Genomic DNA, 27,746 nt, shown 5'->3' with positions numbered 1-27,746 from the left:
CTCTACAGGGGCAGCAGAAGGCTTCAGAGTCCAGGCTCTGGAGCTGACAGCCCAGGTTCAAATCCAGCCTCTGCCACTTACTAGATGTGTCAGGCAATTGCCTTAACTCCCTGTGCCCATTGACTACAGCAGAAGCTGAACACCGTGGCCTCATACCCTCTGCCCAGGACTGAGAGCCTCTGACTTTCTTCAGTCCCTACCCGCTTCCCTTCAGAGGCAAGGGATTGTCCTCCGGGGAGGACCTGGGTTTGGACATGATGTTTTATTTGCTGATGCCTCCCAGTTGGAGGAAGCGTTTCCCCTCTCTCCCTAACAGGAAGGGACAGGGCCTGTCTGCGTGGGAGCGATTGGTGACACACCTGGGAAAAGGGATGCACACAGGAAGTGCAGAAACAAGCTCATACCCGGAGAGGCTTAAGTTAGAGAATTGTTGGCACTGGAGACAGAAATCCAGCTTTACTTTTCAGAAAAATACCAGATGCCTAAATGTCAGTGGCGGGAAGGGGGAAGGCTCTCGGTTTATTTTTTGAGTAAGATCTTGGTGAGGAAAGAGCAGTTTTGATCTGTTTCTCTAGATTCTCTTTGTTCTCCAGATGAGGAGCGAGAGACAAATGGGAAAAGCTTGTTGAGCCCTTCATTAATTAGGGTCTGCATTGTGCACTCATTGTTTTTTTTTTTTTTTTTTTTTTTTTTAAATGTTCGGCCTGCCTTCTAAGCTAGCCTGTCTGTCCCTTGAAGCCAGGTGCCAAGGCCTCGCCAGCCTGTGTAGTCTCTGTGGGCCTCGCACAGGGCTGAGCCCAGCGGCGCCAGCGTGTGACGGGCTGCGGTCCAATTCCTGGTCCCTTTTGTTTTTCAGAGTGAGTACATTGCTCCGTGTGACTGTCGGCGGGCCTTCGTCTCTGGATTTGATGGCTCTGCGGGTGAGTCGCTAAACTCTCTCTCTGTTCTTTCTATACTTTTGTTCACCTCCCAAAAATAACTGGAACGAGTCGCAGCCTGCGATAAAGCACCAAAAAGAAAATGCAAACCAGACGTTCCCCTTCGAGCCCCTGCAGAAACGTGCGAGTTGCCAGCATCCTCCAGCTCCCCGCGGTCCCCTGGAGTGACCCTTCCTCCGTGCCTTGGCTTTTAGAGTTTTAGTTTTTTATTTAAAAAAATGTTTTGGAACTTTTTTTTTTAATATAACAGAAATATGGGAAATCATATCAATTAAATTGAATATACCTGGGCAACCGGCACTGCAAATAATTCGTGGGACCCTGACACCTCCCAGCACCTTTCTCCCCACCCTCCCCCGCCTTCGCTTACTGGTCCTGCTTAGTTCTCCAGATGATTGGCTTTTGATTTCTTTCTTTTTACTTCCGGCATAAATGGCAAAGGTTAATGCTGAGCCTCATTAGCACCCTGCCCTCACTTTCCCAAAGCTGCTGTGCCCTTGAGTTTTAGGGTGTTCCCATGTCAGACTTAAGCTAGCTAGAGTTGGCGAGAGCCCCTCTCTCCTCAGAGTTGGCGTATTGCTTCCTTTGATGTAAGTGTTTGTGTAGGTTGGCACTTAGGATTGGCTGACACCTCTGCCGAAAGCCCTGAGCTCTGCCAGGTCTGTGGGAACTGAAGGCAGGTGCAGGTGGGAGGCGCACACTCCCACGGAGCCATCACGAACACTCCCGGGGGCCTGGGGGGATCTCCCACTCCTTCAGGATGTCTGGGGGAGTGGATCACTGTGATCACCGAGCAGGAAATGTTTCTCGGTCTCGTGATTATGAGGCCATTTTGGCTTTAGATCCCAGTCCTCTGTTCTGGCCTTGACTCATGCCGAGCAGGTACCAGGGTCCAGGTGGCCTGGGCTGCCTCAGGGCTGTTTCCTTCAGAGCCTGGCCCACAGTTGGTTCTAAGGGCTTTGCCTTCTCTTGCCTGGAGCTGCCCTGGAGTGAAAGACCACCCGCCCACTGGGAGGTAGGGGTGGCCAGGCTGCACAGGAGCCGGTGCTCACGCTATGCGTGCCTGTCTGTCCTCATTCTGTGCAGCTCCAGGGCAGTTGTCAGAAACCTTTCTCGTGTCCTTGCTCCCTTTCCCCAGGCACAGCCATCATCACAGAAGACCATGCAGCCATGTGGACGGACGGGCGCTACTTTCTCCAGGCTGCCAAGCAGATGGACAGCAACTGGACGCTCATGAGGATGGGTGCGTAGAAGTGTGGCCATCCTAACCTTCGTTGGCCAGGTCTCCTGGATCTTAACTCTTTTATGGGGTCATGGACCCTTTTTAGAATCCAGGGTTTGTTGGACTATTTGGGCTGCCATACAGAATGCCATGGACTAGGTGGCTTCGGCAACAGAACTTTATTCTCAGTTTGAGGCTGGAAGTCGGAGATCAGGGGGACAGCGTGGTCAGGGTCTAGTGAGAGCACTCTTTCTGGTTTGCAGACTTCTCCTGTGTCCTTACATGGCTAGATCCCTGTCTCTTCTCCCTCCTCAAAGGTCACCACTCCTGTTGGATTAGGGCTCCACCCTTGTGACTTCATTTAACCTCCTAAAACCCCTGCCTCTACATACAGTCACATTGGGGGTTAGAGCTTCAACATGGGAATTTTGAGGGGACATAGTCCAGTGCATGGCACAAGGGAAACCAAGAAAATAGCATCCTTGTGTGTACATACCTCTGTGTGCACAGTTTTGGAAGGTTCCGGTTCAGGTTACTCATTTTAGTGAGCGGAAACTGAGGGCCAGAGAGGACAGTTGATTTGCTGCAGATCCCATGCCTTGCCATGTTCTCGACGATGCACCGTGACCACTGCTCTTTGCTGCCTCGTGATTCGAAGTCAGATTAAGGTCAGGCGCCGTTGGCATCAGAGGCCAGGAAGCTCTCCTGCTGAGGATCCTGGACTCGCCTCTGGCAGCTCAGTTTGGAGAAGGGCAGAGGGCAGGAGCATGGGCCTGGAACTTTCATGGTCAAGTTACTCCACTTTTAGGGCTTCAGTTTCCTCATCTGTAAAATGGGGTAATAATAGTAAGTACCGCATAAAAAAAAAGTACCGGTGAAAATTAAAGAAATAATATATGGAAAGCATTGAGTTCAGTGTTTGTTGACGTGTGTGTGTGTGTGTGTGTGTGTGTGTGTGTGTGTTAAAAACTCTGGTCATTGAATTTTCCTTGTCATTAAAGTAGTCTCCAGGAACATGGTTTTAGAGCCTGCACAGAGGTCTCTTTCTCTTTAATTTGGAACTTGGAGAGTAGAAGATAAGGAGGGAAAGGGGGCTGCCAGAAAGAGAAGAGGAGGCAAATACCCGGCACTTCTTGTTTGATGTCGGAAGTACGAAGTAAAGAGGAAAGCAAACTCCCAGTTCAGGAAACAGAGGCTGTTGGCACTGAGTTGAGTTGAGGTGACACAAAGATCCAAGCAGCTCGCCTACTGAGGTGGGGTGGGGGGTAGGGGGCAGGAGGGTGGAGGAGGGGTATACTTGTGGGGGACCCACACTCACCATATAGATATTGTGTTGTTTATCTTAGGGCGGCCTGAGGTACATTTTTGTCTGACAGTGGATTTATGGATTTATTGTAATTCTCTCTCTCACTCTCTCAGTCTGTCTCTCTCTCTGACACACACATGCACATGCACACAGCATTTGGGGCTGTGGGACTGTTATAAATGGACAGGCCACTAGGCCTATAAGCTGTTACTTGCATACCTCTGTTAATGGCTCACACGCCCTTAATATGTGTGTATATCTATGTGCTAGTGTTCATCTGTATTTCAAATTTGAGCAAAGATTAATTTCTTTATTTTGTGGAAAAAAATAAATGCAAATGGAATCTCTCATATTTCCTGCCTGCACCCAGTGGATCGCTTGGCATAACCCTGAGGGTGTAGGCAACTCTCCTTGGGGCCCAGAACTCCAGCTGGGACTTCTGGAAGCACTTTGGGGGTCAGGTGTCCGAGGAGCAATACTGTCTGCCCGCTCCTTGAAGTGGGGTGTGGTGGCCCCGAGGGATGAGACCTGTTCCCTCCAAGCCCCCCTCTAGTTTCTTCTGTGAGACTTCTCTTCTCAAGCCCCCCTTTCCTCAGACGGCTCTCCTGTGGGGAGATTCTGGTGGGTTTGGTTGCTGAGCGATTCATCCTTTGGCTTAACCAAGCATCTGTCTGCTAGGGGAGGACATGACTTCGTCCTGTGAACGTTATGCTAAGGGTATTAAAGAAACATAGTTCAAAAGTGGCTTGTTCAGCGGTTTGGAAAAAAAATAGGAAAGCATCAAATAGCAAAAGAACAACTCAGTTCCAGCTTTCAGGAAGTTTTGTAGAACTTATTCATGAGCTCATTTCCCTTTAAACCTTTGAACTTCCCTCCTGTGGTTATGAGGTTATTAGTGCCCACTAGAGAAACTAGTAAAGATAAGTACTGGTGTAGAATATGTGAACTTTCACTCTAAATATGCAGGCATTTTACCAGGTTATTCATTGGTTAGCCAGAGTCTGACTGAAAATGTATACATCCCAAACATAAATGGCTTGGATGAAAGAAAAACTGGAGTATCCCGAAGCTTCCTTGGTGCCCTGTGGGTAGTCGCTTAGACACAGCAAGGCTGCTTTCTCTGGAGTTGGGAAAACCGGGGCGCCTGGTTAAAGACGGTGGTGGCCGTCTTGTGTGTCCCCTTAAGGTCTCAGGAAGGATTTTTTTTTTTTTGCTGCTGAGACTCATGCTTAGCCCTCTAGTCAGGCCTAGTTGTGGGACTGGCTCTGCTCTCCTCAATGCGGCCTTCCACATGACGGGAGGGCCCCGGGGCGAGTGTTCCCCTTCCCCGGTGTGGGGTGTATGGGGAGCTCCCAGCCCCCAGCTTTCGCCCTATGGCCGCCCGCATTCTCACCCAGTGACCAGCCTTCGATGAAGAGACTGAGGGCTGGTGAGGTGATAGTCACAATGACACAGTGTACCTATGACAGTGTTTCCAGGATGCCATTTTTACCAGGGTTTTATGAGAATCCTGCTGCTTCCCTTCTTCTCTCTCACTGTTACCTGACGCCTCCCTTACAGACCGCCTTACACTTCTCACAGCCTTCCCGTGTCAGGGAGGGTGAGATTCTGCAGTCCTGCCATAAGAGGCGCTCAGCGACACCCTGCGCTCATGCTCTGTTGGAGAACCGCATCCTTCTGGGTGGGACCTGACTGGGCCCCTGGGACTTGCTTCTCATCAGTTCTTTCCCTCTGTAGGTCTTAAGGACACACCGACTCAGGAAGACTGGCTGGTGAGTGTGCTTCCGGAAGGATCCAGGGTTGGTGTGGACCCCCTGATCATTCCTACAGGTGAGTGCTCGGGGGGCCTTCCACTCAGGGGAGGAAGTGGGTGCTTGGTGTCTCCCCGCCCCCTCTTTCCTTCACCTTCTTCCTCCTTGGCTGTGGAACATTTGTGGGCTCAGCATGACTCGATATCGCAATCAAGGTCACGGTGAGGAGATGAATTCTGGCATCGAGGCCAGGGAAGGCCATTGGTGGTGAAGACGTCCTTTTACAGTTCTCGTCCCGCACACCCAGCGCAGGGCCCCGGAAGGATCACCTTTCGGAGGGGGCTAGACTCTCCTGTCCTGGGCATCCCGCTCATGGCTGGGCCGGTGTGCTTCTCCTCAGATTACTGGAAGAAGATGGCCAAGGTCCTGCGAAGCGCCGGCCACCACCTCATTCCTGTCAAGGAGAACCTGGTGGACAAGATCTGGACAGACCGGCCTGAGCGCCCGTGCAAGCCCCTCCTCACTCTGGGCCTGGATTACACAGGTCAGAACTGCAGCTGCGCCCAGCAGGGCCTCCCGCCCCCTCCTTCTGTCCCCAGGTCTCCATCCGGTCCTCGAATGAGTCAAAGTCAAGGCTGAGCTGATGGGAGGTTTTTGCCCCACCCCGGTCCAGTGGGGCATTTGATGAAAGCAGAAGCTTTATTTATTTCTACTCACCACCTACTCACCACTTACTTTGTCAGAGTTTATTCTTGCAAAGCGCTCGGGGCAGACTTTGGGTGCCGCTAAGGTGTTTTCTTATTAAAAAAAAATAATAATAATAAAATAAAAATAAATATATATATATATATTATTGATTTTTTACAGAGAGGAAGGGAGAGGGATAGAGTTAGAAACATTGATGAGAGAGAAACATCGATCAGGTGCCTCCTGCACGCTCCCCACCAGAATCGAACCTGGGACCTTTCAGTCTTCAGCTTGACGCTCTATCCACTGAGCCAAACCAGCTCCGGCTTGTTTTGTTTTTACCACTTAGTTGCTCACTGTCCCTGAAGCTGTCTTATCCCGGTTTCTAGGTGCCCCTTCCTTTTCTTCTGCTGGCATTTTGTGGGCCCCCTGCCCTCTGTGCCTTCTGCTTCCCAGGTTTTGGGGTGTGGGTAGGTTCCGTAGCGGTGGGTGAGGAGAAGGTTCTGTGAGAGTTTGTAGGGACGAAAGTGTGGGTTTATGGGACAGTGAGGGGCCGCAGAGGGGAAGGCCTGGGAGGTGGGGCTGCCGGGGAGAGAGCCTTGCTGCAGACACTGAGACGAGAGGTGGGTGGGGGATGTCTGGAATGCAGGCAGATTGCCCAGAGGGGTCCTGGGAAGAAAGCATTACAGCCCGGACTCTCAGCCAAGTTTTAAATCGCATTCCTGTGCTGGGCTTCAAAGCAGCGTTTGGCTGTGGGGGCAGCCCTCGCTCTCTCTCCTTGTGATGTCCTCGCTGAGAGTATAGCTGATTTGGTGGGGGGGAGGGCAAAGGCGGGGAATGGGTCCACTAAGTGGCCCAGGTCAGGTACACATTTTCCATCAGTGTGTTTTGAGTTTTTTTTTTTTTTTTTTTAACACTGAAGCAGAGGTTCTGGCCTATTGCTTGCAGGGGAGAGGAGAACAAATGTTGCTGCTAAGACTTCTGTTCACAAATATTGAGTGCAGGGTACCATGCGGGGTGCTGGGTGAATGGGACAGAGGCCTATCCTGTGCACAGGTGGCCGTCACCAGAGTTACAAGTGCTGCTTGATGGTGGGTGATGGTGGGGTGGGTGTGATTTAATCCTGGGGAGCAGCAGGGAGCCTTTATCCTACAGGACAGTGTGATTTGAATGATGGTCACACAGTCAGGCTGCAGAGATCCCCATGGCTAGCACTGACAGATGAGCCTTGCTGTCCCAGGAATGTAAGCAGTGGATGGTACACCCCTGAGTGGAGACTTGATGAGTTCTCCCTGCAGGGGAGTGTGTTTTCAGTGCTCCCAGGGCTTCCTCTGTTGCACTGATTCTTATACAATAGTGCAACTAATTGCTAGTTTAATGCTTGTCTTCCCTTCTAGACTTGTAAGCCCCATGAGGGCAGGGACCGGGTGTAGCTCTGGGACTGGGGGTGTAGCTCAAAGCTGGGACAACAGGACCATCACGGGCCCGGGAGATATCTATGCTTGGGAAGTTTGATGCTTCATAGACATTTGCTGGATAAACACATGAATTCGTTTTGCTGGTGAGGTCATCATGGTTCTCGCCCTTCAAATGGCCGGGACAGTCACACCTCTCGTGTAGGGCTTGATTGCAGGTGTCCACCTGCTCACACAGTCCACTCCCTAGGATGTGGCTTCGGCTAAGAATGTTTGGAACGCAGGTCCCCAGGACCAGGGCTGGAGTTGCAAGCCCGTGTGTCTTTTGCAGGCATCTCCTGGAAGGACAAGGTTGCGGACCTTCGGTTGAAAATGGCTGAGAGGAACGTGGTGTGGTTTGTGGTCACCGCCCTGGATGAGATAGCGTGTGAGTGCCATGTGGGCATGTTGCCTCACCTCTCCTTCGACTCTGGGAATCTGTGTTCTCAGGCCACTCAGCTCCCCGATTGGCCAGGGAATACCAAGGAGACTGTCACCAAATGGTTCTACATATGCCAAGTGGGATGGAGGAGTTGCCGAGAGTGGGGGAGGGCGGGCAGCCTGGCCCTGAGCAATGTTTCACCAAGGCTGGTGCTGAATCTGCAGTGGCGTCCACCTCTGGCCAGTTTCCTGGGACTGGGACCCTGGGACCTTTGCTTCCCACGTTGTGTACCTGCCAACATTCATGTGTCTATAGGGGGACAAGGGCTGTCTTAGGAGACATTTTACTTTATCTGCTTACCCTGTGGTGCCCTAAGTTCTTTACAGTGAGAGTATTCTAGAAATATCTCTACCTCAGAAAACGTAGGAACCCAAAAAGTTCTTCGTGAAGCCTTTTGATAGAATAGCAGTTTCTCAAGTTTTAAACCTTGAACGACCCGCATGTAATTATTCAGTATCTTTGTTATCTCTTTGAACTGGAGGAATCTGTTCTGCCTGCTGTGTTCTGACTAGATTTGACCCAGGACAGCTGAGAAGAGGCACCACCTGCACTTTTTATTTTCTCACAAGTGAGAGACCTAATAGTGTCCCATCTCACCAGTTCCCAGCCCCAAACTTTGTCAATGGTATCAGCGTTTACATCCCTAATTAACTTAATAACCTCAGCACCAGAGAAGGTAACAGATAAAGCCAATTTCTCCCCTTTGTTACTCAAAAACCACACATTCCCAGTATGGAAAATGCAGAGGAAGTAGAAAGAAGAGGGAAAAAAATCAACAATCCTGTTTCCCAGAGATAATCACTTTGAACATTCTGTGCATATATATAATTTTGTAGCTTGATTTTTTTAATGTATCAGTATACTGTAAGCATGTAAAAGCATTATTTCAAGTGATTATTAGCTATCTTAGCATATGGTTATACCACCATTTACTTAACGACCTTTGGTTATTTCCAATATCCCCACCATGTTAGTATGATGCTGCCATCAAAATCTTGGTGCATCAAAATTTGGGTCTTAGTTTCCAATCATTTCCTTCCTCTTTCGGGTAGGTTTTTAGTGGTGGTATCACAGACTAGAGAATACTGCGTGGTGGGGCCATTTACCTGCCAGAAAGGTTGTACAGGGGCACGTGAATAGGCCCCTCGTGTGCCACACAGCTTTGCCAGCCCAGGCACTACCTTTTTTTTTTCCCCCCCTCCCTTAAAGTACTAATTTAGTCTGATAGATAAGAACTTGCCTCGTTGCTTTACTTTGAGAAGCCGTTCTTTTAAAATAGAGGCAGTACTTTTTGCACCAGGTCTTGTAACACTTTGGCTCCCAGGGGAGAGAGAGAAAGGAGGAGGAGGGGAGGAGAGAGAGAATATGAGGCAACTGGAAGCCCAGGGACCAGAGCTGTGCTCTCTGCTTGTCCTTGTAGTTTCTCAGACAGCAGTGACCTCACCAAACCCCCTGACGCTGGCTGCAGGCCGGTCTCTACCGGGGCTGCAGGCCGGCCTCTACCAGGGCTGTAGGGCTAACCCCTGGGTGGGCCGCAGGCTCCGGTTTCATCTGGGCCCCTCTGACTCATGCTTTTGTTCCTCTGCCGGGAAGCTCCGCCTCCGCGGGGTTCCATGACCCTGTCCCGAGAGCCTCATCTGGCCCCCCTCCTGGGTGGGTCTCAGCATTTCACCCTCCTTGTTTGCCTCGGCTGGGAGACAGTGCTTGGCTCCTTCCCCGTGAGTTGGGAGTGCCAGAGGTTTTCTGCGGTCAGGCCTGGCAGGTCACCACCAGGCGGGCCATTGCAACTCTTTGTTTGAAGGGCATTTCTTGTGTTTTCTGACTAATAACTCCTCCATTCCCTCCTTGGGCCAGCGAGGAGGCAGCTTAAGAAACAGCTCTGGCGCCCTCATTTGGCTGACACGAGCAACTGCAGCCCAGAGGTGGAAGCAGGAAGTGAGGTGCCTGCCTTTCTGAGAGATGCCTCTGACTGAGCCCTTCCACTTGGAGCCAAAGCTCTCCCCTCCCTTGCGAGGCACCGCTTCAAATCTCCCCGCAGGCACTTATTCTTTGTGTGTGTGTTTTAGGGCTGTTCAATCTCCGAGGATCAGATGTGGAGCACAATCCGGTATTTTTCTCCTACGCAATCATAGGACTAGAGACCATCAAGTGAGTCTGCCCCACAGCACCCCGGAGCCTGTGTCCCCTTTCTGATTGGGCCCCCCAGTCTCTGCCTCACATTCTGCTCTTCCCCTTCCTGACCCCCTTTCCCTTCTTCCCCTCTTGCCTTCTTAACAGCAGGTATTTATTTGTTTATATCCTGCCTCTGTCCCAGATGATTTGAAATCTAGGAAAATCTCCATAGTATTATGGGAGCATAATATGCTAATTAGACCGGGCAGCCGAACGACCTTCTGGATGTCCTTCCAGACGAAGCTGGGGCTGCGAGGACTGCAGCTGCACAAATTTCGTGTATCGGGCCTCTAGTTATGGGATAAAACAATAAGTAGGCAAGGACATCCAAACAAAACCAAGTGAGTTTAGTTCCCAAAATTCCTGCTGCAAAGTCTTGTTTAGGCCGCCCTATTCACAATCCTGGGTTCACAGTGCAAATAAACCCAATCACTTTGGAGGTCAAAATGATGCTGGAAGACCCCTTGAGTCATACCTCCTCAGATCATAGACTTTGTAACATTGCTTGTGGCCTTCCTGCCATTACTCTTCCATTGGGATGGCTTTTTGCATGCAAACAACGTATTTAGTAAGTGGCTGGTATGTGCTATGGTTTCTATTGGGTGCTGGAGTGAATGAGACAGACCAGGTCCCGGGTCAGAGTTGGAGAGGTGAATGTCTCCTCAGGGGATTTGGGCACGTAAATAGGGACCAGCTGGTTAGTAGGATGGGTACAGGTGTTATAGGAGGAGCCTGAGCTAGATTTGGGGTCAGGAGACTCTTGGAGAGAGGAAAACAGAGAGTAAGGGTTCATGTGAGTTGGCCAGGTGAATGGTGGTGATTTAAGCATGGTAACAGCCTCTGGACAGGAGAGAGCACAGTGTGTGGTCGGAACATAGAGTGTAAGACCAAAAGGTGAGCAGAGAGTCCAGGGGAGCTATCTTGAGGGTCCAGGGGAGCTATTGAATGAGTTTTTCACAGGGATCAGCCTTATCAATTATAAAGAATTCTAGATACGATAAATAGGATGGGTAGGGAAGGCTGGAGGCAGGGAAATCAGGTAGGATGCTGAGAGATGCCAGTGGCCTGAATGAAGGCAGTGACTGGGACAGGCTGTAGCGAAAGCTGGACAGATTTGATAGGCATTTAGGCTATTAATCTAAAGAGCTTAAGAAGGGAAGGAGCGGCATCAAGGAAGATTGTTCCCAGGTCATAACTTGGGGAATTGGGTGAATGCTGACAGTACACACTGGGACAGTGTACACAGCCTGCAGAGAAGGACTTGGGAAAAGAATGGGGAGGAAGGAGAAGCTGCCTGGTGTTGATTGCCAGAGGGCCGAGCCTGTTGCCTATGGGTCTGTGCTCCCATCCATGAGCTCTCCTCTTTCTTTCGCCTCACCTGTGGCCCCTCTGCAGGCTCTTCATCGATGGTGACCGCATAGATGCCCCCGGCGTGAAGGAGCACCTGCTGCTTGACTTGAGCCTGGAAGCTGAGTACAAAATCCAGGTGCTTCCCTACAAGTCCATCTTGAATGAGCTCAAGGCTCTGTGCACCAGCCTCTCCCCGAAGGACAAGGTGTGGGTCAGCGACAAGGCCAGCTACGCTGTGAGCGAGGCCATCCCCAAGGTTGGTAACCCCACTGAAGCCCAGATAAACTGCCACACTCCCCAGGCCTGCCCCTTCCCAGTCTGGCATCGCGTGGCCTTATCTTGGAAGCAGAGGTCAGTCAGGCAGACCCCCAGGACTGGCTGTTTGGTCGGAGGTGTTGTCTCCCTGGATGAGCCCTTCGAGCTGGAGCCATCCTGAGAGTCTCAGGGCCTTTAGAGCCCACCGGATCCTGTACTTTCCAGAGTATGATACGAAAGACGGTCTTCATTGGTACACAATACTTTGATTTATTGATTTATTTTATTTTTTATATTTTATTGATTTTTTTTACAGAGAGGAAGGGAGAGAGATAGAGAGCTAGAAACGTCGATGAGAGAGAAACATCGACCAGCTGCTTCTTGCACACCCCTCACCGGGGATGCGCCCGCAACCAATGTACATGCCCTTGACTGGAATCGGACCTGGGACCTTTCAGTCCACAGACTGACGCTCTACCACTGAGCCAAACCAGCTTCGGCAATACTTTGATTTATTTAAAGTTATCTGCTTTCAAAGTGTTTAGTGTATACTAGGAAAAATATAACCAGCATATGATAGCGTGATATCAAAATTAGTTCTTCAGACAAAGTTGAGTTTAAGAAACTAAGTCGATTTCAAGATAGTTTAAAGAAAAGCTGTAAGTAAATGCAAGAGCGGGGGGTATGAGAAAACCTGAAGTTTCCCTCAGGCCCCCCCCCCCCCCCCCAACATCTTATAAGTAAGGAGACCTAGGTCCAGAAAAGCTTTGGGAGTTGGTGACTTGTCAAAGGTCAAATAATAGTGGTAGCCCTGCCCTTGACTGAGCTGCTGGGCGATACTTGTCCCTTCATTTTAATTGGGGCCCGGGGCGGGACTGGAGTCCAAACCACCTGAAATGCCACCATTCTGTCCTCCCTGGGCCTCTGGCTGCCAGATGGCCATCAACAAGCCCAGTGATGTCCCCCTTCTCCACTGAGCTTGGGCCATCTGGGGAGAGCCCAGGCCTGGGCCTCCAGATCTGGCTTGTCACACCCTTGCCACCGTCACACTCTGAGACACTCCGTTACCCAGAGCTTTTCTTCCTTGATTTAAGTGGGATCACGCCTGCCTTCTCTGTGTGTGAGAGAGAAAATAACAAGGGAGCAAAAGGCCTTTGAGAAGCTCTGTGCAAGCATGAGGTGGTCCTGATTCCCCCTCCCTATAACACAGGCTGGATTCAAACTTGTTCTCAAATGGGGAAGGGTTTTCCCAGCCCTTCAAGGTCAGACCAGGAACAGTACTGATGTGTGAGCCCCGAACGAGAAGGGAAGGCGCAGGAATCCTCTCTCGTCAGTCATGTGTGTCCCCAGACATTGGAAAAAGCTTCCTTTGTGCAGCAATAAAGGGGTTATTTCAGTCTAACTTTGATCCCTTAAGGAACTCTCACCACAATCATGGAAGCTTGAAAAGCAATATCTTGCTGATCTGGCAGTCAGCAGTCTCAAAGAGCTCAGGGGGTAGGTGATAGAAAAGAAATACCTTGCTTGATATACTTCATTTTAAAAAAATATATATTTTTAGTGATTTCAGACAAGAAGGAAGAGGGAGAGAAAGAAGAAACATCAATGATGAGAGAGAATCATTGATCGCTGCCTCCCGTCTGCCCCACTTTGGGAATCGAGCCCACAACCCAGGCATGTGCCAGACTAGGAATCGAACCGTGACCTCCTGGTTCATAGGTCAGTGCTCAACCACTGAGCCACAACTGATGGGCTACTTCATCTTTTTTGATGAGTTCAAGCCCCTTTCATTATGCTCAGTCATCAACCAATAGAAGCAGGTCTTTGGATCCCAGGGCTCGGCCAGCTTGGGTGGGTCCTGAGTGGAAGTTCTTCCAGTGTTTGTGTGAAGTGTGGTGTGCCAGGTGAAGAGGTGGTTGCCTTGGTCTGGGTGAGGCGAGCCAACCTCGATCTTCCATTCTACTGCCCTTTGCCCCTAGGAACATCGCTGCTGTATGCCTTACACCCCCATCTGCATTGCCAAAGCTGTGAAGAATTCTGCCGAATCAGATGGCATGAGGCGAGCTCATGTGAGTAAGGCAGCCTGTGCAGAAGAGGGGATGTGTGGTGGTCCGAAGGCCCAGCTCCTCACCTGCTCTGTGGTCTTGAGCTTGGCACAAGGTTGGAACCTCTCTGAGCCTTCTAGAGTTAATGAAAGAATGAGATAAAGCACTTGGTGGGCTAGATCTTGACAAACTAGAACATACAACACAAAAAGAGATATGGATGATGACAGTTTAGATCACATGTGTCAAACACAAGGCCCGCGGGCCAAATCCGTCCCGCCAGGCCTTGCAATGTGGCCCGCACCGCGCTGTCATCACTGCACTCCGCTGCGTTTCCATCACAATGACAGTTTATGACTGTTCGGTAAACCATTCGGCCCGCGATTTAGGCTGGATTTTAGATTTTGGCCCCTTCTCTGATTGAGTTCGACACCCCTAGTTTAGATGATGGTGATATCATGATTACAAAGATGAAAACGAAGAAGGCGAAGCCTCTTAAAGGGCCCAGATTGTGTTTTTAAAACCAACGGAGGGTCTAGAAAGATTTGGGGCCCAGAGATAGCTTTTGGCAGTGGCCTGTCTTTTATGGTCCCTATAGGATAGGAGTGAACCTGCTGAGGGAGCTGCGTGTGCTCTGAGGGGGGTCCTTCCTCACTGTACCTGAATTCTGGACAGCCGAGCAGCCTGTCCCTGATAGGGGACTGCTGCAGACTTATCGCAGGAAATGCATGTTGAGCCCTGATTGTTGATGGTTTGTGCCCTGCAGATACAGCCCTCTCTGTATCATGTTAGGACTAGGTTCTGAAGCCGCTATTTGATTTTCAGTAATACTTGAAAAAACATTTCTATTGTTTGCACAGATTAAAGATGCTGTTGCCCTCTGTGAACTCTTTAACTGGCTGGAGAAAGAGGTTGGTTCTTTAGTCTTTGTTTAATAAATGGATACAGAATGTCCAGGAATTAAGATGTGTGATTCTGACCAAGGCACCTTCTGTGCTCTGGTGTTCACGGTGTCTAAGATCTGGATCTGATTTTAGTCCTCTCTTTTAATACTTTTATTTTTCTTTCTGGAAATTTGCTTTGTGTGTATTTAAAATTCTTTGTTTTATTTATTTATTTTTTTACTGATTTCATAGAAGAAGGAAAAAGGGAGAGAGAGATAGAAACATCAACGATAATAAGAGAGAATTATTAATCAACTGCCTCCTGCACACCCCATACTGGGGATCGAGCCTGCGAGCTGGGCATGTGCCCTGACTAGGAATCGAACCGTGACCTCCTGGCTCATAGGTTGATGCTCAATCACCGAGCCAGGCCGGCCAGGCTCTTTGTGTACAGTTTGAACATCAACTTAAGCCATTAAACTTTTTATGTTAATTCCTGCCCTTTCACTCCCTGTGGTTGACAGGAGGATAGTTTCTTTGTGCTATTATTGCATGATATCAGATCCCTTTAAATATGAAAAGTAACTTATATTGGCCACCAGTGTGACTATTTTTCTCTCCACTGGCTGTGTTCATGTATGTAAATCATTTTTTCATTGTAAACCATTTTCACACAATTCTCAGTATGCAAATAAGATTTTGTTTTGTTTATTTTATTTACTTGGCATACTAATGTGAGCATTTTCCATGTGCTTTGAGGCTTTTAAGCAATGATTTAAATGGAGACTGCATTTATTGGCTAGACTGATTTAATTACCCATTCTGCCTATTTTCAGATGTCTAGATTGTTTTGAATGCTTTTGCTATTATCGTTAACCCTGTAATAATATCCTCAGACTTATCTTTATTATTTATTTTGGATGACATTCTTAGGAGGGGATGTTTTAGAATTTGTTAAACTTAGATGTATAAGTTTTGGGAGGTGCCAGATGTAATCCTGAGATATAAAATAGTGAGTGGAAAAACTAAATAGAAACCCTTCACCTTGGATAGCTTTGGTGAGAGCCTTTGGAAATTCCTTCCTTGTTAAAGATGAGACCTCATCTGCGTCCTATACATTGGACAGTTGGGAATGGGAGCTGAGGAAAAAGTAAACTTTCAGTATACCTGCCCCCTTTAATGTGGAGGAGACACATGTATGATAATTTCCTCCTTAGGTGCCCAAAGGTGGCGTGACGGAGATCTCAGCTGCCGACAAAGCGGAGGAATTTCGCAGGTAAGGGTGTGTTGAGGGTCCGAGGAACCTTGTGCTCATCTCCCTGGCGAGTTAAATGAGGCCGGGAGGGCCTGATTCTCTGCACAGTAACAAACTGTCCCTCTGCTCCGTGTGTCTTTCTGTCCAGGCAACAGGCTGACTTTGTGGACCTGAGCTTCCCAACGATTTCCAGTACGGGACCCAACGGTGCCATCATTCACTACGCGTAAGGCCGCCGACGAGCCACTGCCCAGCTTTGCAGCTGCTTCTGCACCGGGACTGAGCGGGGGAGGCCCCGTGCCCACTGCTGTGTGTCTGCTGACACTGTTCCTCTATGGGCAGTAAGACCTTAAGGTCTTATTTTCTCTAAATCCCCAGTCTCTGCCTCCGGGAACCTCCTCTTAGGCTCGGATGTATGATTGAAGTTCTCCATGGGGTAGATAGTCAAACGGTTGTCCCTTGCTCCTCTCTGAGACTGTGGGAGTTGTGTTCAGAGCCCTTGAGTCTTGATGATTAGAATTTTTTAGTGTGTGTGTGTGTGTGTGTGTGTGTGTGTGTTTTCCCTATAATGGCAGCTTTCCCTGATGCACTAGTCCTAAAAAACTCCATACCAAAAAACCTTATCACTTTGTTGTGGACCACCCAGTTATAGATGGGGAAATAATCAGCACTTCCTTTTCCCTCTCTGTGGGCTTGAAGCCTGGCACCCCAGCATTTGGGGATTTTACCAGGAGACCCGCAAGAGCCCATGGACCAAGAGCCGAGCACCCCTGCCAGACAAGAAGGTCTGCTAGGTTCACCGTGCTGCACTCGGGCACAGGCCCCCACCCCCTTTTTGATCATTCCTTTTCGAGTTTCTGGGCTTGGGGCAAATCCAGAAGCTGTGTGTGGAAGCTAGTCACAGATGTGAGTGCACAGCTCTCTCGCGTGAGTGCCTCTGTTCCCGCATTCAGATGTCAAAAGGACGCCAGCTCCTGTCTTATGTTTCACTTAGGTGATAAATTTCCTGGCTGGACACTATCCTAGCATTTCCAGATAATTAACACATTAAAACATTTCAGAGCAAGGGTGGGGATTTGCTTCTCCTCCTTTATTGCCAAGGAGGTGGTGGTGCTTGGAAATACAGGGGCACCTCTCTCAGCTGCGGGGCGGAGCCCTGGACTGCTCCCATCCCTTTTTAGCATCTCTCAGGGCAGTGACATTGTGTGGAAAAAGGCACGAGGAAATGAGATCACTTCTTAAAAATACCTCATGCTCCTTTGAAAAAAGTGCTCCCGCATAAGAGCATCATGATCCATCCCTTTTCTCAGCAAAAATCCCATGTAGTTTTTCTCCCCAATGGAGCCATTCACCTGCCTGTCTGATGGTCTGAGATGCAATTGGGGAGGCAGTTGATGGGGTGAGCACTGGGGGAGTAGGGACGTGGAGTCTGAGGTAGGGACACACACCCAGAGATAAGCGATTCTAGGCTGCTCTCTGCCTAGTTTTCAAGACTCTAGTTTGGCCCTGTTGTGAATATCAATAATTATTTTCGATATTCACAAAATATAAATTATCTCACGAATACCTATTTTGTTCCAGACACAAAGGGAGATAGGCATAAAGAAGTATGTTATTCTTCCTTTTCATAGCTCTTTCTCCAGTTGGGGAGATAGGTAGACTGGGTCTTTAAATAGTGGAAGTTTAATATTAGTTGGAATCATTAAGTTATTGGGCAACTTAATTTTAAAATATCATTTCAGGCTTACATAAGTTGTAAGAATAGTATGAAATGTGCCCTCCTCCTGAACTTAGCAGGTGAATACACTTGTGGAATAATTCATTTTTTATTTACTTCCTTAGGCCGGTTCCTGAGACGAACAGGACTTTGTCCCTTGATGAGGTGTACCTCATTGACTCGGGTGCTCAATACAAGTAAGTGAACTGGTGCTGTTCCCTAACTAACAAGTGTGAATGCAAAGGTGGCCCAATGTGTAGAACTCCACTCTGTTGAGTCAAGGCATTTGAGTAGGGGGGCGAGTCAGTCTCCAGCCGAGAGCTCAGCTGGTTATCTTTGCACCAGCTGTTAATTAAGCCTTTCCCATGTCTTGTCCTGCTTTTCACCCCTCGTTGACATAGCCCAGTTGTGATTCTCGTCCACAAAAGACTGTTTGACAGAAACAGTAAGCCCTTGGCCGGAAGTTGTTAAATACTAAATAAATAACTGAAAGTGAGCTTTCAGAACCACTGCAAAGTCTTCTGCCCCCACCCATGAACTTCCTGTTGTCTCCCTGGCCTTGCAACGGTTCAGGGCCTTGTGAAATGAGGGCATGACTTTGAATGAATGAGTGAGAAATGAAGGGTGCTCCTGAATTTCTGAATTTCCTTCTTCATGTCTTGCTACTTTCATCATCATCCCCTAGAGTAGTTTCTCAGAGGAGAACCTAAAATTGAATTGGGTCTTGATGTGGAACCCATGAGAAGGAGCTGGAGTAGGTGTTGTCTGCAGTAAGAGTAGGAGCAAGGCCTTTTCATGGTCCATGCCCCACTGCCACCGGGACCGGGGCTGATGGAGAACCTCATTAAATGAGCTCAACCAAGTACATGGAGACCACAGCCCAGCCTTGGGTGTCAGTAATGGCAGCCTAGCACTTAAGGCATGGGATGTAAACTCTGGTTTGCTTTTACAGTTTAGCAGGACTCAGGAAGTTATCCTTTCTGTGTCAGGGCTGTGGATTAGGGTGTTCAAAGAGACACATTGGGGATTTTTACTTCAGCAAACTTTCTGTCCTGAGAAGAGGAATTGCAGTTTGGCTGTCATTTGCTAGAAACAGGCTCCTGTTTATTTTGTTTCTCTGCCTTTTCTTCATAATCCCCACAGTGCTGTCTCTCATGAAATAGTCCTCACATTTCAGATCAATAGCGTGTGAGTCGGGGCCTGAGTTCACTCCCACTGCACTGGGCCATCCTTGCATTCTGTCTCATTTTATTTTGGATAACAACCTTATTGAGACATAATTTACACACCACACAATTTACTCACTTAAAGTGTACAATCCATGGTTTTTAGTGTACTCACCGAGTTATGCAACCATCACCCCAGTCAATTTTAGAACATTTTCATCACCCCCAAAAGAAACCCCATTCCCATTCCCATTCCCATTCCCATCCCAGACTCCTCGCATTTTGCCCTCCCCAGGGAAAAATGTTGCTGTGTGTTTGCCTATTCTGGACATTTCATATAAATGGAATTGTATGGACTTCTGTCTGGCTTCTATCATTAGCATAATGTTTTCAAAGTTCATCCATGTTGTAGCACAGGTCAATACTTTATTCTTTTTAGTTGCTAAATAACATCCCATTGTATGAACACCACATATTTTGTTTATTCATTTGCCAGTTGATGAACATTTAGGTGGTTTCTACCTTTTGGACATTGTAAATAATGCTGCTATGAACACTTGAGTATAGGTCTTTGTGCAGATATATGTTTTCATTTCTCTTGGGTATTTACTGAGGTGTGGGATTGCCAGGTCATATGGTAATTCAAGGTTTAACCTTTGAAGGAACTGGAAACTGTTTTTCAAACTGGCTGCACTATTTTATACGTTCACCAGTGATACATTGAGGGTTCTAATTTCTCCACACCCTTGCCCGTCTCATATGTGAGCAAATGCTTATTTTGACTGAAAAATAACTTGCGTTTTTCTTTTGGAAAGAGATGGAACCACAGACGTGACCCGGACAATGCATTTTGGGACCCCTACGGCCTATGAGAAGGTAAGGTGGAGCAGAAAACCCGGCAGGCCCTCTCTGCTTTCTTAAGAAGAGCATTGTTTTTATGAAAAGGGATTGTATAAATATGTAAAAATTATGTGTGGGATAGTAAAATAGCCCATTAATGTGGAGTCAGGCTTATCTGCTTTATGACATCCAGTTAATTAAGCATTAGTGACCTTTTAAAAGCATTCTGTCTGCTAAGGTCAAAGCAGCTCAGATTCAAGTTTAAATGGCTTTGGCCTCGTATCAGGAAGTCTTTTTGGGGATGAGAGTGGGTTACTGAAGTCCATGCTTTTTATAAACAGTACAGTATCTAGATTTTTTTCAAGTTCAGTGTTTCTGTGTTTGGACTCATCTCTCCAGGCCCTGCAGTGGCACACACTGCTCAGGTTCTGGTCTGTCTGTCAGGAGAGGAAGCAGCTGTGAGATAGAGAGGTATACCAGGAATCTGGAGACTGAACTTCAGGTCCTGTCTGCTGCCTGTTGGCTCCGTGACCTGGAATGAAGCACTTAGACCATCCATAGACACGGGGATAAAAGCACCCGCCTCCAAGGTTGGCCGGGCAAGTTCCATGAGCTGAGCAAGTTCCAGGGTCTCAGTCACTGCTCAGTGCATGTTGGCTGAGTCTCTGAGTGAATCTCACAGGGGAGCCCCTCAGGAAGTTTATCCCAGGAAGGAGGGTTTTCTGCGATGCACTGGGGCAAGTTTCATAGTTTTGGTCCCTTGCCTTGTCTCTCTGTGGGCACCAGCACCTGACAAGAGTTTGATCTTGGGTCCAGATACCCTTGGGTGTGGTTCTCTTTGTGCTGCGGGAAGAGCCCCAGACCAGATTGAGGAGTTTGGGGCTGAGTCCTGACTTGGCACAGTAGTGGCAAGCCCTTGACCTTCCAAACAGCCCTCTTCTTGTCCAGGCACTAGGGATAACCCCGGGTATAGCAGGTGGCAGGGAGCCCAGAGGCAGAATTGCCTGGTTTAGGCCAGATGCTACCTCTTCGGAACTGCATGGCCCAGCCTGCTGCCTCTGGACTCTATAGAGTGCGGATGACTGTAGTGCCCAGGCATGAGATGCGGGATGAAATGTTGTATTTAGTTAGCATCATGCCTGGCACAGAGAAGTAGCTTGGTAGTGTTAGCTCATGTCCTCAGCACTGGTTACTTTTCCAGTCTTCCCGAGGCTCAGATGACATTGAGGGTGTCCAAATGCTCTTGAGAAGGGGAAGACCTGGGGGGCCATCTCTCCCATAGTTCTTTGCTGAATTTAATTCCAAGATTTTCTGGAAAATTGGTTCCAAGGCCAACCTTTTTCCCCACCAGACTTTTTTATTTTTTATTTATTTATTTTTTTAACTCTGACCTTCTGTGTGGTATTGCTGACAAATCTTCAGAGGCAAGGCTTTCTGAAGTATTAGAAAACCACAGGATTGCATGCCCGTGTTCGCTCCGCAACATGCCCCCTTGGTTTTCTTTGGCAGGAATGCTTCACGTGTGTCCTCAAGGGCCACATAGCCGTGAGCGCAGCCATTTTCCCAGCCGGAACCAAAGGTAGGTGCTTCCTTCTGTCACATGGCAGCCTTTTCCCATCCAGGTGTCAAACACATCTCTCAGTGTCAGCCCCCAGCCCGCTTCTGGCCCAGCCAGGGCACGGGGTGGGGTGCTGCACCCAACTACTGAGTTCAGAGGGCCTCCAAGGAAGTAGGCATAGGATTGGCCTGGTGTCAGCTGTGTGCCTCACTTCTGACCATGAATGGTGTTGGGTGACAATGGATGGTGTTGGGTGACAATGGATGGTGTTGGGTGACAGTGAATGGTGTTGGGTGACAATGGATGGTGTTGGATGACAGTGAATGGTGTTGGGTGACAATGGATGGTGTTGGGTGACAATGGATGGTGTTGGGTGACAGTGAATGGTGTTGGGTGACAATGGAAGGTGTTGGGTGACAGTGGATGGTGTTGGGTGACAATGGATGGTGTTGGGTGACAGTGGATGGTGTTGGGTGACAATGGATGGTGTTGGGTGACAGTGGATGGTGTTGGGTGACAATGGATGGTGTTGGGTGACAGTGGATGGTGTTGGGTGATAATGGATGGTGTTGGGTGACAATGGATAGTGTTGGGTGACACGGGCTGCTGGCTTCCAGGAAAGGGCAGCAGGGCATGAGCCTCAGGGCCAGTGGACATCCCTGTAGCCTCCTGCATGCCTTTCAGCTCTGGGCCAGTGCGTTCTTTCAGGACAGGTGTTGTGGTTTATTTTTCTGGGCCCCTGACTTCAGATATGTACCTCCTTGCTGAGGACTGGTGGGAGGGGCACTGAATGGGGAATGCACAAGACCTGGGCCTTGAATCTGCTTAGGTTAGGCTTGCGCTCGTCTTCCTGGGGTCGGTTTCCTGCCTGCCTGTTTGCTTGAGTCTGGCTATAATCTCATCTTTGTAAATCTAAAACCTCAGGGTCCCAGAGCTGGGCAGGGAATGTCCACTGTTACCTAGTGCAGTTCTTTTTTTTTTTCTTTTAAAAAAATATTTTTTATTGATTTCAGAGAGGAAGGGAGAGAGAGAGAGAAAGAGGGAGAGAAACATCAGTGATGAGAGAGAATCATCAATCAGCTGCCTCTTGCACATCCCCACAGGGAATTGAGCCTGCAACCTGGGCATGTGCCATGACTGGGAATCGAACTGTGACCTCCTGGTTCATAGGTTGATGTTCAGCCACTGAGCCACACCAGCCAGGCTCAAGTGCCGTCCTCACCAGCTGCGGGCTGCCACCCCCTCACCTGTTGGGGGATGCCATCCCCTAACCAGTATCCCGGGCAGATCCTCCAGCTTCAGACTGCGCTGCCTGCTGGGAGCTGCCCTCCTCAGGGGCTCTGATCGTTAGTTCTTCCCTGTGCTGGGCTGAAATCTGAACCCTCTGGTAACTTTTACCCCTGGTTTCTATCTCACCTTCTGGAGCCAAACATAACAAGCCTGTTCGCCAGAACGTGTTGCGACTTGAAAAGTGCCATGCAGACATCAAGTGGTTCTTCGTGTGTCTTTCAGGCCACCTCCTCGACTCCTTTGCCCGCTCAGCGTTGTGGGATTCGGGCTTGGATTACCTGCACGGGACAGGACATGGTGTTGGGTCTTTCCTGAACGTTCATGAGGGCCCCTGCGGCATCAGTTACAAAACGTTTTCCGACGAGCCGCTGGAGGCGGGCATGATCGTCACTGACGGTAGGCGGCCCTCACCTAGGATGCGAGCATGGGTCCTCCAGTCTCCTGAAGGCTCTTTGTTGTTTCTTATATTTTAATTATTTTAAACTAAACTGGAAACAATTTCCCCTTGTCATCTTGAATTAAACACCTTTTACGATTAGTATAAAAGTGATACATGTTCACTGTAGAAAAAGTGAGACGTTGGAACAGTCTGAAGAAAAAGAATTCATTTGTAAGCTCACCACCCAAGGGAAAAAGGACTTAATATTTCAACATGTTAGCTTTTGGTCTTTTGTATATATACATATATTTTTTCAATATATTTTTATTGATTTCATAGAGGAAGGAAGAGAGAGAGACAGACAGACAGACATACATCAATCAATGAATCATCCATTGGCTGCCTCCTGCACGCCCCACATGGGGATTGGGCCCTGACCAGGAATCAAACTATTACCTCCTGGTTCATAGGTCGATGCTTAATCACTGAGCCATGCAGGCTGGGCTCTGCTTTCTTAATTTATTGCCTATTGCTATATCATCACCAAGTTCTAGTGAATGTATTTGAATGCCTGCATCATTATGCCTCTTGCATATGCATTGGGATTTAGTTGGTGGCTCCCGGTTACTGTCCTTCCTCCCCTGCAGCCAGTTTTCAGAAACCTCAAAACCTTTCGTACCTCAGGTACTTATTAGAAGGAGCCACATGGGAGAAGGGGCTTCTCTGGGCTCTCACGTCGGGCTGAGTGGGCCCTTCACCTCTTTGCCCCTGTTTGGGGTGGGCAGGCCTCTGGGGGCCTCTCCCTCCTGGACTGCTGCTTACTTGGGCTTTGGTTTGCTTCAGAGCCAGGGTACTATGAAGACGGGGCCTTTGGAATTCGCATTGAGAATGTGGTCCTGGTGGTTCCTGTGAAGACCAAGGTGAGTAATTGATATATTTACTTTTAAATTTTCCTTATTCCTTTAAATGGGGCGGACGGAGACTTTTATGCTTGGGGCTTCTTTTCCCTCATATCTGGGACTTTCCTGGGACTCACCCTCTGCAAAGCCGGAAGGAAAATCCTTAATGAACGGGGACCTGGGAATGGGATTGGTGGAGCCTCAGGCAGGCCCCTGCGTGGTGTGATCTGTGGCTGTAAGTTTACTAAAGGCAGCGTCTCCTCTGCTGGGCCAATGCTTGTTTAAAGGTACCTCCAGACCCTGAATTAGTTTCTAAGCCTGGAGAGTATTTTTCACTAAAGCCCCGGGGGATTTTTCTCTGGTAAAGCCGAGGCACATGGGTAGGGCCAGGGGCAGCCCGTGGGGCAGGTGTGGTTCACCTTCTCCCCATCAGCATCACCAAGAGGTCACGGGAGCTTTATTTAGGAGACCTGTTTGCTCCTCCTCCATTGGTGACTGGGGATTGAACGGGTGGAGGGGAGTGGCTTCCATGCCTCCCGTGAGGCTGACTGCAGGGGCCTGCTCTCGGCTTCCACTTGGAAGTCCCTGCCCATGAAAGTGGCTGCTTGCTTCCCTCCCAAACCCTTCCCGGGACAGAGACCAGTGTGCTCGTGTGCCCTGGCTGTTCCATATCGCTCAGAGTGGGCACACCTGTTCTCTCGGGCCTGGCTGGGCCAAGCCTGGCCACATGTTTGACCATTTAACAAATGATTTGGGGAATTATACCCCAGCAGAGTCTTGAGAACCGAAACCAGAGAAGCCCCTGATCCCAGACGCCCCCACTCTCTTGGCCGCACTCCCTGTCATCACAGAGGACAGTGGTCTGTGGCCCTGCTGCTGGGAGGTCTCGGTGGCCTCAGCTGTGTCCATCGGGCCTGCCATGCCTGGCTCAGAGGGCTGGCCACGCTGGTGGGGCTGACCTCACGGTTGCACCTGGTGGTAAAGAGGAGTCAAAACTTCTGTTTCCTTCCTTACCCCACAGTATAACTTCAGCAACCGGGGAAGCCTGACCTTTGAACCTCTAACTTTGGTTCCGATACAGACCAAGATGATAGATGTGGATTCTCTTACAGACAAAGAGGTAACGAGGGAGTCCTGGGGAGGCAGCGTGGGGGCGGGGGAGAGCTACCTCATACTCTTTTCTGCATCCTCACTGTTGAAGTCCGAGGTCTGGGCCAGCTGAGTCCTGAGCATGAGATGCTTTTCTTGTAGTTGCTGGGCCTCTGCATGGAGATAGTCCTCCCGACCCCATTGGGGGCTGTATGCTCGCAGGTGAAAGCCTGCTTTGTGCCGTTATTTTCCAGGAGGGCAGGAGCCACGGCTGCCTGAGCAAACGTGAACCACGTGTCTTCCCTACAAAAAGCCAGACGGTGGTGGGGGCTGTGGCTGTTGCGCACAGTAGGTTGTTTCCTTGTGCTGCGTGAAGCATTAAGGAAATGAGATGCAACTCTGTTACCATCGGCCTGAGTTTCACACACAGAGGTGGTGCCTGCTCTCCGGGCCCCTCCGGGCTGTGGCACTCTTTGCAGAGCAGGAGCCCAGGGTGTCACCTATCGAGCTCACAGGGTTGCAGGTCTTGAAGCCCCTTCAAATCTTAGGGTGGCTCTCAGGCTCATGATGCCAAGGAAGTGGCAGACCAAGGACCCTGGAGTAAGGCAGAGGGTCAGGCAGGTGATCAAGGTCAGAGCAGAGACAAGGGTGAAAAACAGGGCAGGAGCAACCAACAAAACAGTTCCCAGATCAGGAAGACAAGCCAGGGCACAAATTCTAGAACGAGGCAGGTGGTCAGAAGTGCCGTCACAAAGCAAGTGACTGACGGGAGCCCAAGGCAGGACAGGCATTGCGGCTCCTGGAGAGAGAAGACATTTTTGTGACCAAGGCAGCCACTGGCCTTGAGTATCTCTGGAGGCAGGAACGCGTTCTCTGTGGGCCTGTGGCAGGGATCCTCCCAGCTAGATGCCTTTCCTGCCTTGTTTGGCTCACAGATGGGTGACAGAGGAAGGTCACCCACTTCTGCTTAGCTTTCTTCTATGCGTGGGCACCTGTGCTTGACCATTGGTGCCTTGGTCCAACCAAACATTCCCACTCCCAGGACCTAAGCGGGCCCCGCTGATGCAGGCTATTCAGCTTGTAGACGATGCAGAACTGAAAGCACCTGGGAGCAGCCCAGGGCCAGGTGGGTCTCTTCAGCCGGAGGCCTGCCATGGTCTCTAGGGCTTTTCTCCAGCCCCCGTGGGGATGACTTATGTCAGTGGTCAGCAAACCGTGGCTCACGAGCCACATGCGGCTCTTTGACCCCTTGAGTGTGGCTCTTCCACAAAATACCATGGCCTGGGTGAGTCTATTTTGAAGAAGTGGCATTAGAAGAAGTTTAATTTAAAAAAATTTGGCTCTCAAAAGAAATTTCAATTGTTGTACTGTTGATATTTGGCTTTGTTGACTGAGTTTGCCGACCACTGACCTCAGTTAGGTGAAAGGGAATGAGAACTCAGAGGGCACAGGAGCCACCCTGCCTAGAGGTTTCTGCCCCATTGGCACCAGTCTCTTGTGGTGGCCCTTAGGCACAGCTTCCGGCGTCGTAGCTAGGGACCCTCCAGAAATAAGTCACTGTTATGTCGGAAGCCCCAGATTTATCAAGAGGTAAATGGGCCGGGACCGGTTTGGCTCAGTGGATAGAGCGTCGGCTTGGGGACTGAGGGGACCCGGGTTCGATTCCGGTCAAGGGCATGTGCCTTGGTTGCGGGCATGTCCCCAGTGGGGGGTGTGCAAGAGGCAACTGATCGATGACTCTCTCTCATCGATGTTTCTAGCTCTCTATCTCTCTCCCTTCCTCTCTGTACAAAATCAATAAAATATATTAAAAAAAAAAAAAAGAGGTAAATGGGAAAGGGACCCTTTTGCTAAAAGAGATAAGGTGCTCTGCTTGATATGTTAAATACTGCTGTCCACAGTTATTTGTGGGAAATGCTTGTGATCCTAAGGTAAGACGATATCCTATAAAAATTAATTGGACAAAAGAATAGTTCAGTGATCTAGGTGTTCAAGGTATAATTCGAAGACACAGTAAAACTCCACAACAAGATTTTGCTCACTGGGCGATCAAAACACCTGGCTGTGGCCTTTCACTCCCTCCCCGACAGATGGTCTTCCTTGTCACTTTGCGGAATGTGGGGGTCGGGTCAGCATTCCCACCAATTGTCACCAGATGGCAGCAGAGGACTTTGGTTGGATGTGAACATGGGCATCGCAGACTGTCAGGGCCTTTGGGAGGTTGCTCAGGTGCCTTCCTCCTCCTTCCCCATCCCACCTGCGGTCCTTGGCTGGCTCCCGCTGTGGCCTGCACTGTTGAACTGTTGAACAAACACAGCACTCACTTTCTTTTGACTCTACCTCCTTCCCCAACTCCCAGCAGGGCCCGCAGGCTCTTTATCAGTGGGGATCAGAGCCCTCAATGGGCCCAGGCCAGCTGGCAGCATCACCCCATCTGTCTACCCTTGGGCCTTGAAGACTTGTGTGCCCATCTTGACCCCTTAGCCAGGCTTCGGTAACTGGTTCACACTGCAGACTTCAAAGCCCATGAGTTTGTAACAACACTGCCTGCCCAGCAGCTCTTGGCCCATGCCCGTGGTGGTGCAAGTTTGCCAGCCTCGCTGCAACTGGGTGTCCAGGCAGGCCCACTTCATGGGCAGTGAAGGGAGTGGGTTGTTGTCCTCATCTCCTAAATCCCACCCACACAAGGGGGCCATCCCACCCTTTTACAGCTGCCGAACTTTCACTGTCAGACCCAGTGATCAGCCTCACCAGGCACCAAGTCCTGTCCTCCTCCTCCTCCTCCTCTTCCTCCTCCTCCTTCTGTTCCTCCTGTTGTTCCTCCCCCTCCTCCTCCTCCTCCTCCTCCTCCTCCTCCTCTTTTTTTTTTAAAATCTCTTATTTCCTGACGGCCACAGGAGAGTCTGGCAGTCAAGGTCACTCCCTGCCCCACCCTGCAATCCCACAGTCCTGGGCCACACTTACAGGACCCACATTCTAGTTGATTCAGCTTTGTCAGTGGATTCAGGATAGGAAGTGAGGGTGTGGGCAGGCCAGCCCCACGTATG

The 27,746-nt window shown here is 49.6% G+C and overlaps 1 protein-coding gene and 1 long non-coding RNA gene across 4 annotated transcripts in view; both read left to right on the top strand.

The window, feature by feature from the left end:
- The window catches only part of XPNPEP1 (X-prolyl aminopeptidase 1), a 45,687-nt gene that overhangs the window by 16,964 nt on the left and 977 nt on the right, over nucleotides 1–27,746 (top strand). For all 3 annotated transcript variants that reach the window (XM_036438971.2, XM_036438970.2, XM_036438972.2), the window contains 17 exons: nucleotides 857–920; nucleotides 2,077–2,181; nucleotides 5,204–5,296; nucleotides 5,618–5,761; nucleotides 7,651–7,746; nucleotides 9,867–9,948; nucleotides 11,368–11,578; nucleotides 13,557–13,646; nucleotides 14,483–14,533; nucleotides 15,724–15,782; nucleotides 15,910–15,987; nucleotides 17,604–17,675; nucleotides 19,460–19,520; nucleotides 20,994–21,063; nucleotides 22,555–22,728; nucleotides 23,555–23,631; nucleotides 24,632–24,730. In XM_036438971.2, coding sequence (XP_036294864.1) covers nucleotides 857–920; nucleotides 2,077–2,181; nucleotides 5,204–5,296; nucleotides 5,618–5,761; nucleotides 7,651–7,746; nucleotides 9,867–9,948; nucleotides 11,368–11,578; nucleotides 13,557–13,646; nucleotides 14,483–14,533; nucleotides 15,724–15,782; nucleotides 15,910–15,987; nucleotides 17,604–17,675; nucleotides 19,460–19,520; nucleotides 20,994–21,063; nucleotides 22,555–22,728; nucleotides 23,555–23,631; nucleotides 24,632–24,730 — 1,626 coding nt within the window. The remainder of the gene's footprint in view (nucleotides 1–856; nucleotides 921–2,076; nucleotides 2,182–5,203; nucleotides 5,297–5,617; nucleotides 5,762–7,650; nucleotides 7,747–9,866; nucleotides 9,949–11,367; nucleotides 11,579–13,556; nucleotides 13,647–14,482; nucleotides 14,534–15,723; nucleotides 15,783–15,909; nucleotides 15,988–17,603; nucleotides 17,676–19,459; nucleotides 19,521–20,993; nucleotides 21,064–22,554; nucleotides 22,729–23,554; nucleotides 23,632–24,631; nucleotides 24,731–27,746) is intronic.
- On the top strand, nucleotides 24,757–27,528 carry LOC118719476. Its single transcript, XR_004988158.2, has 3 exons — nucleotides 24,757–25,896; nucleotides 26,120–26,289; nucleotides 26,526–27,528. It is a non-coding gene; the product is annotated as an uncharacterized LOC118719476 (long non-coding RNA).

This window comes from Pipistrellus kuhlii, unplaced genomic scaffold (assembly GCF_014108245.1).
Source record: "Pipistrellus kuhlii isolate mPipKuh1 unplaced genomic scaffold, mPipKuh1.p scaffold_m20_p_15, whole genome shotgun sequence".
Classification (NCBI taxonomy): Eukaryota; Metazoa; Chordata; class Mammalia; order Chiroptera; family Vespertilionidae; genus Pipistrellus; species Pipistrellus kuhlii.
The sequence above is the reverse complement of the archived record's forward strand: the minus strand, read 5'-3'. Positions and strand labels throughout refer to the sequence as shown.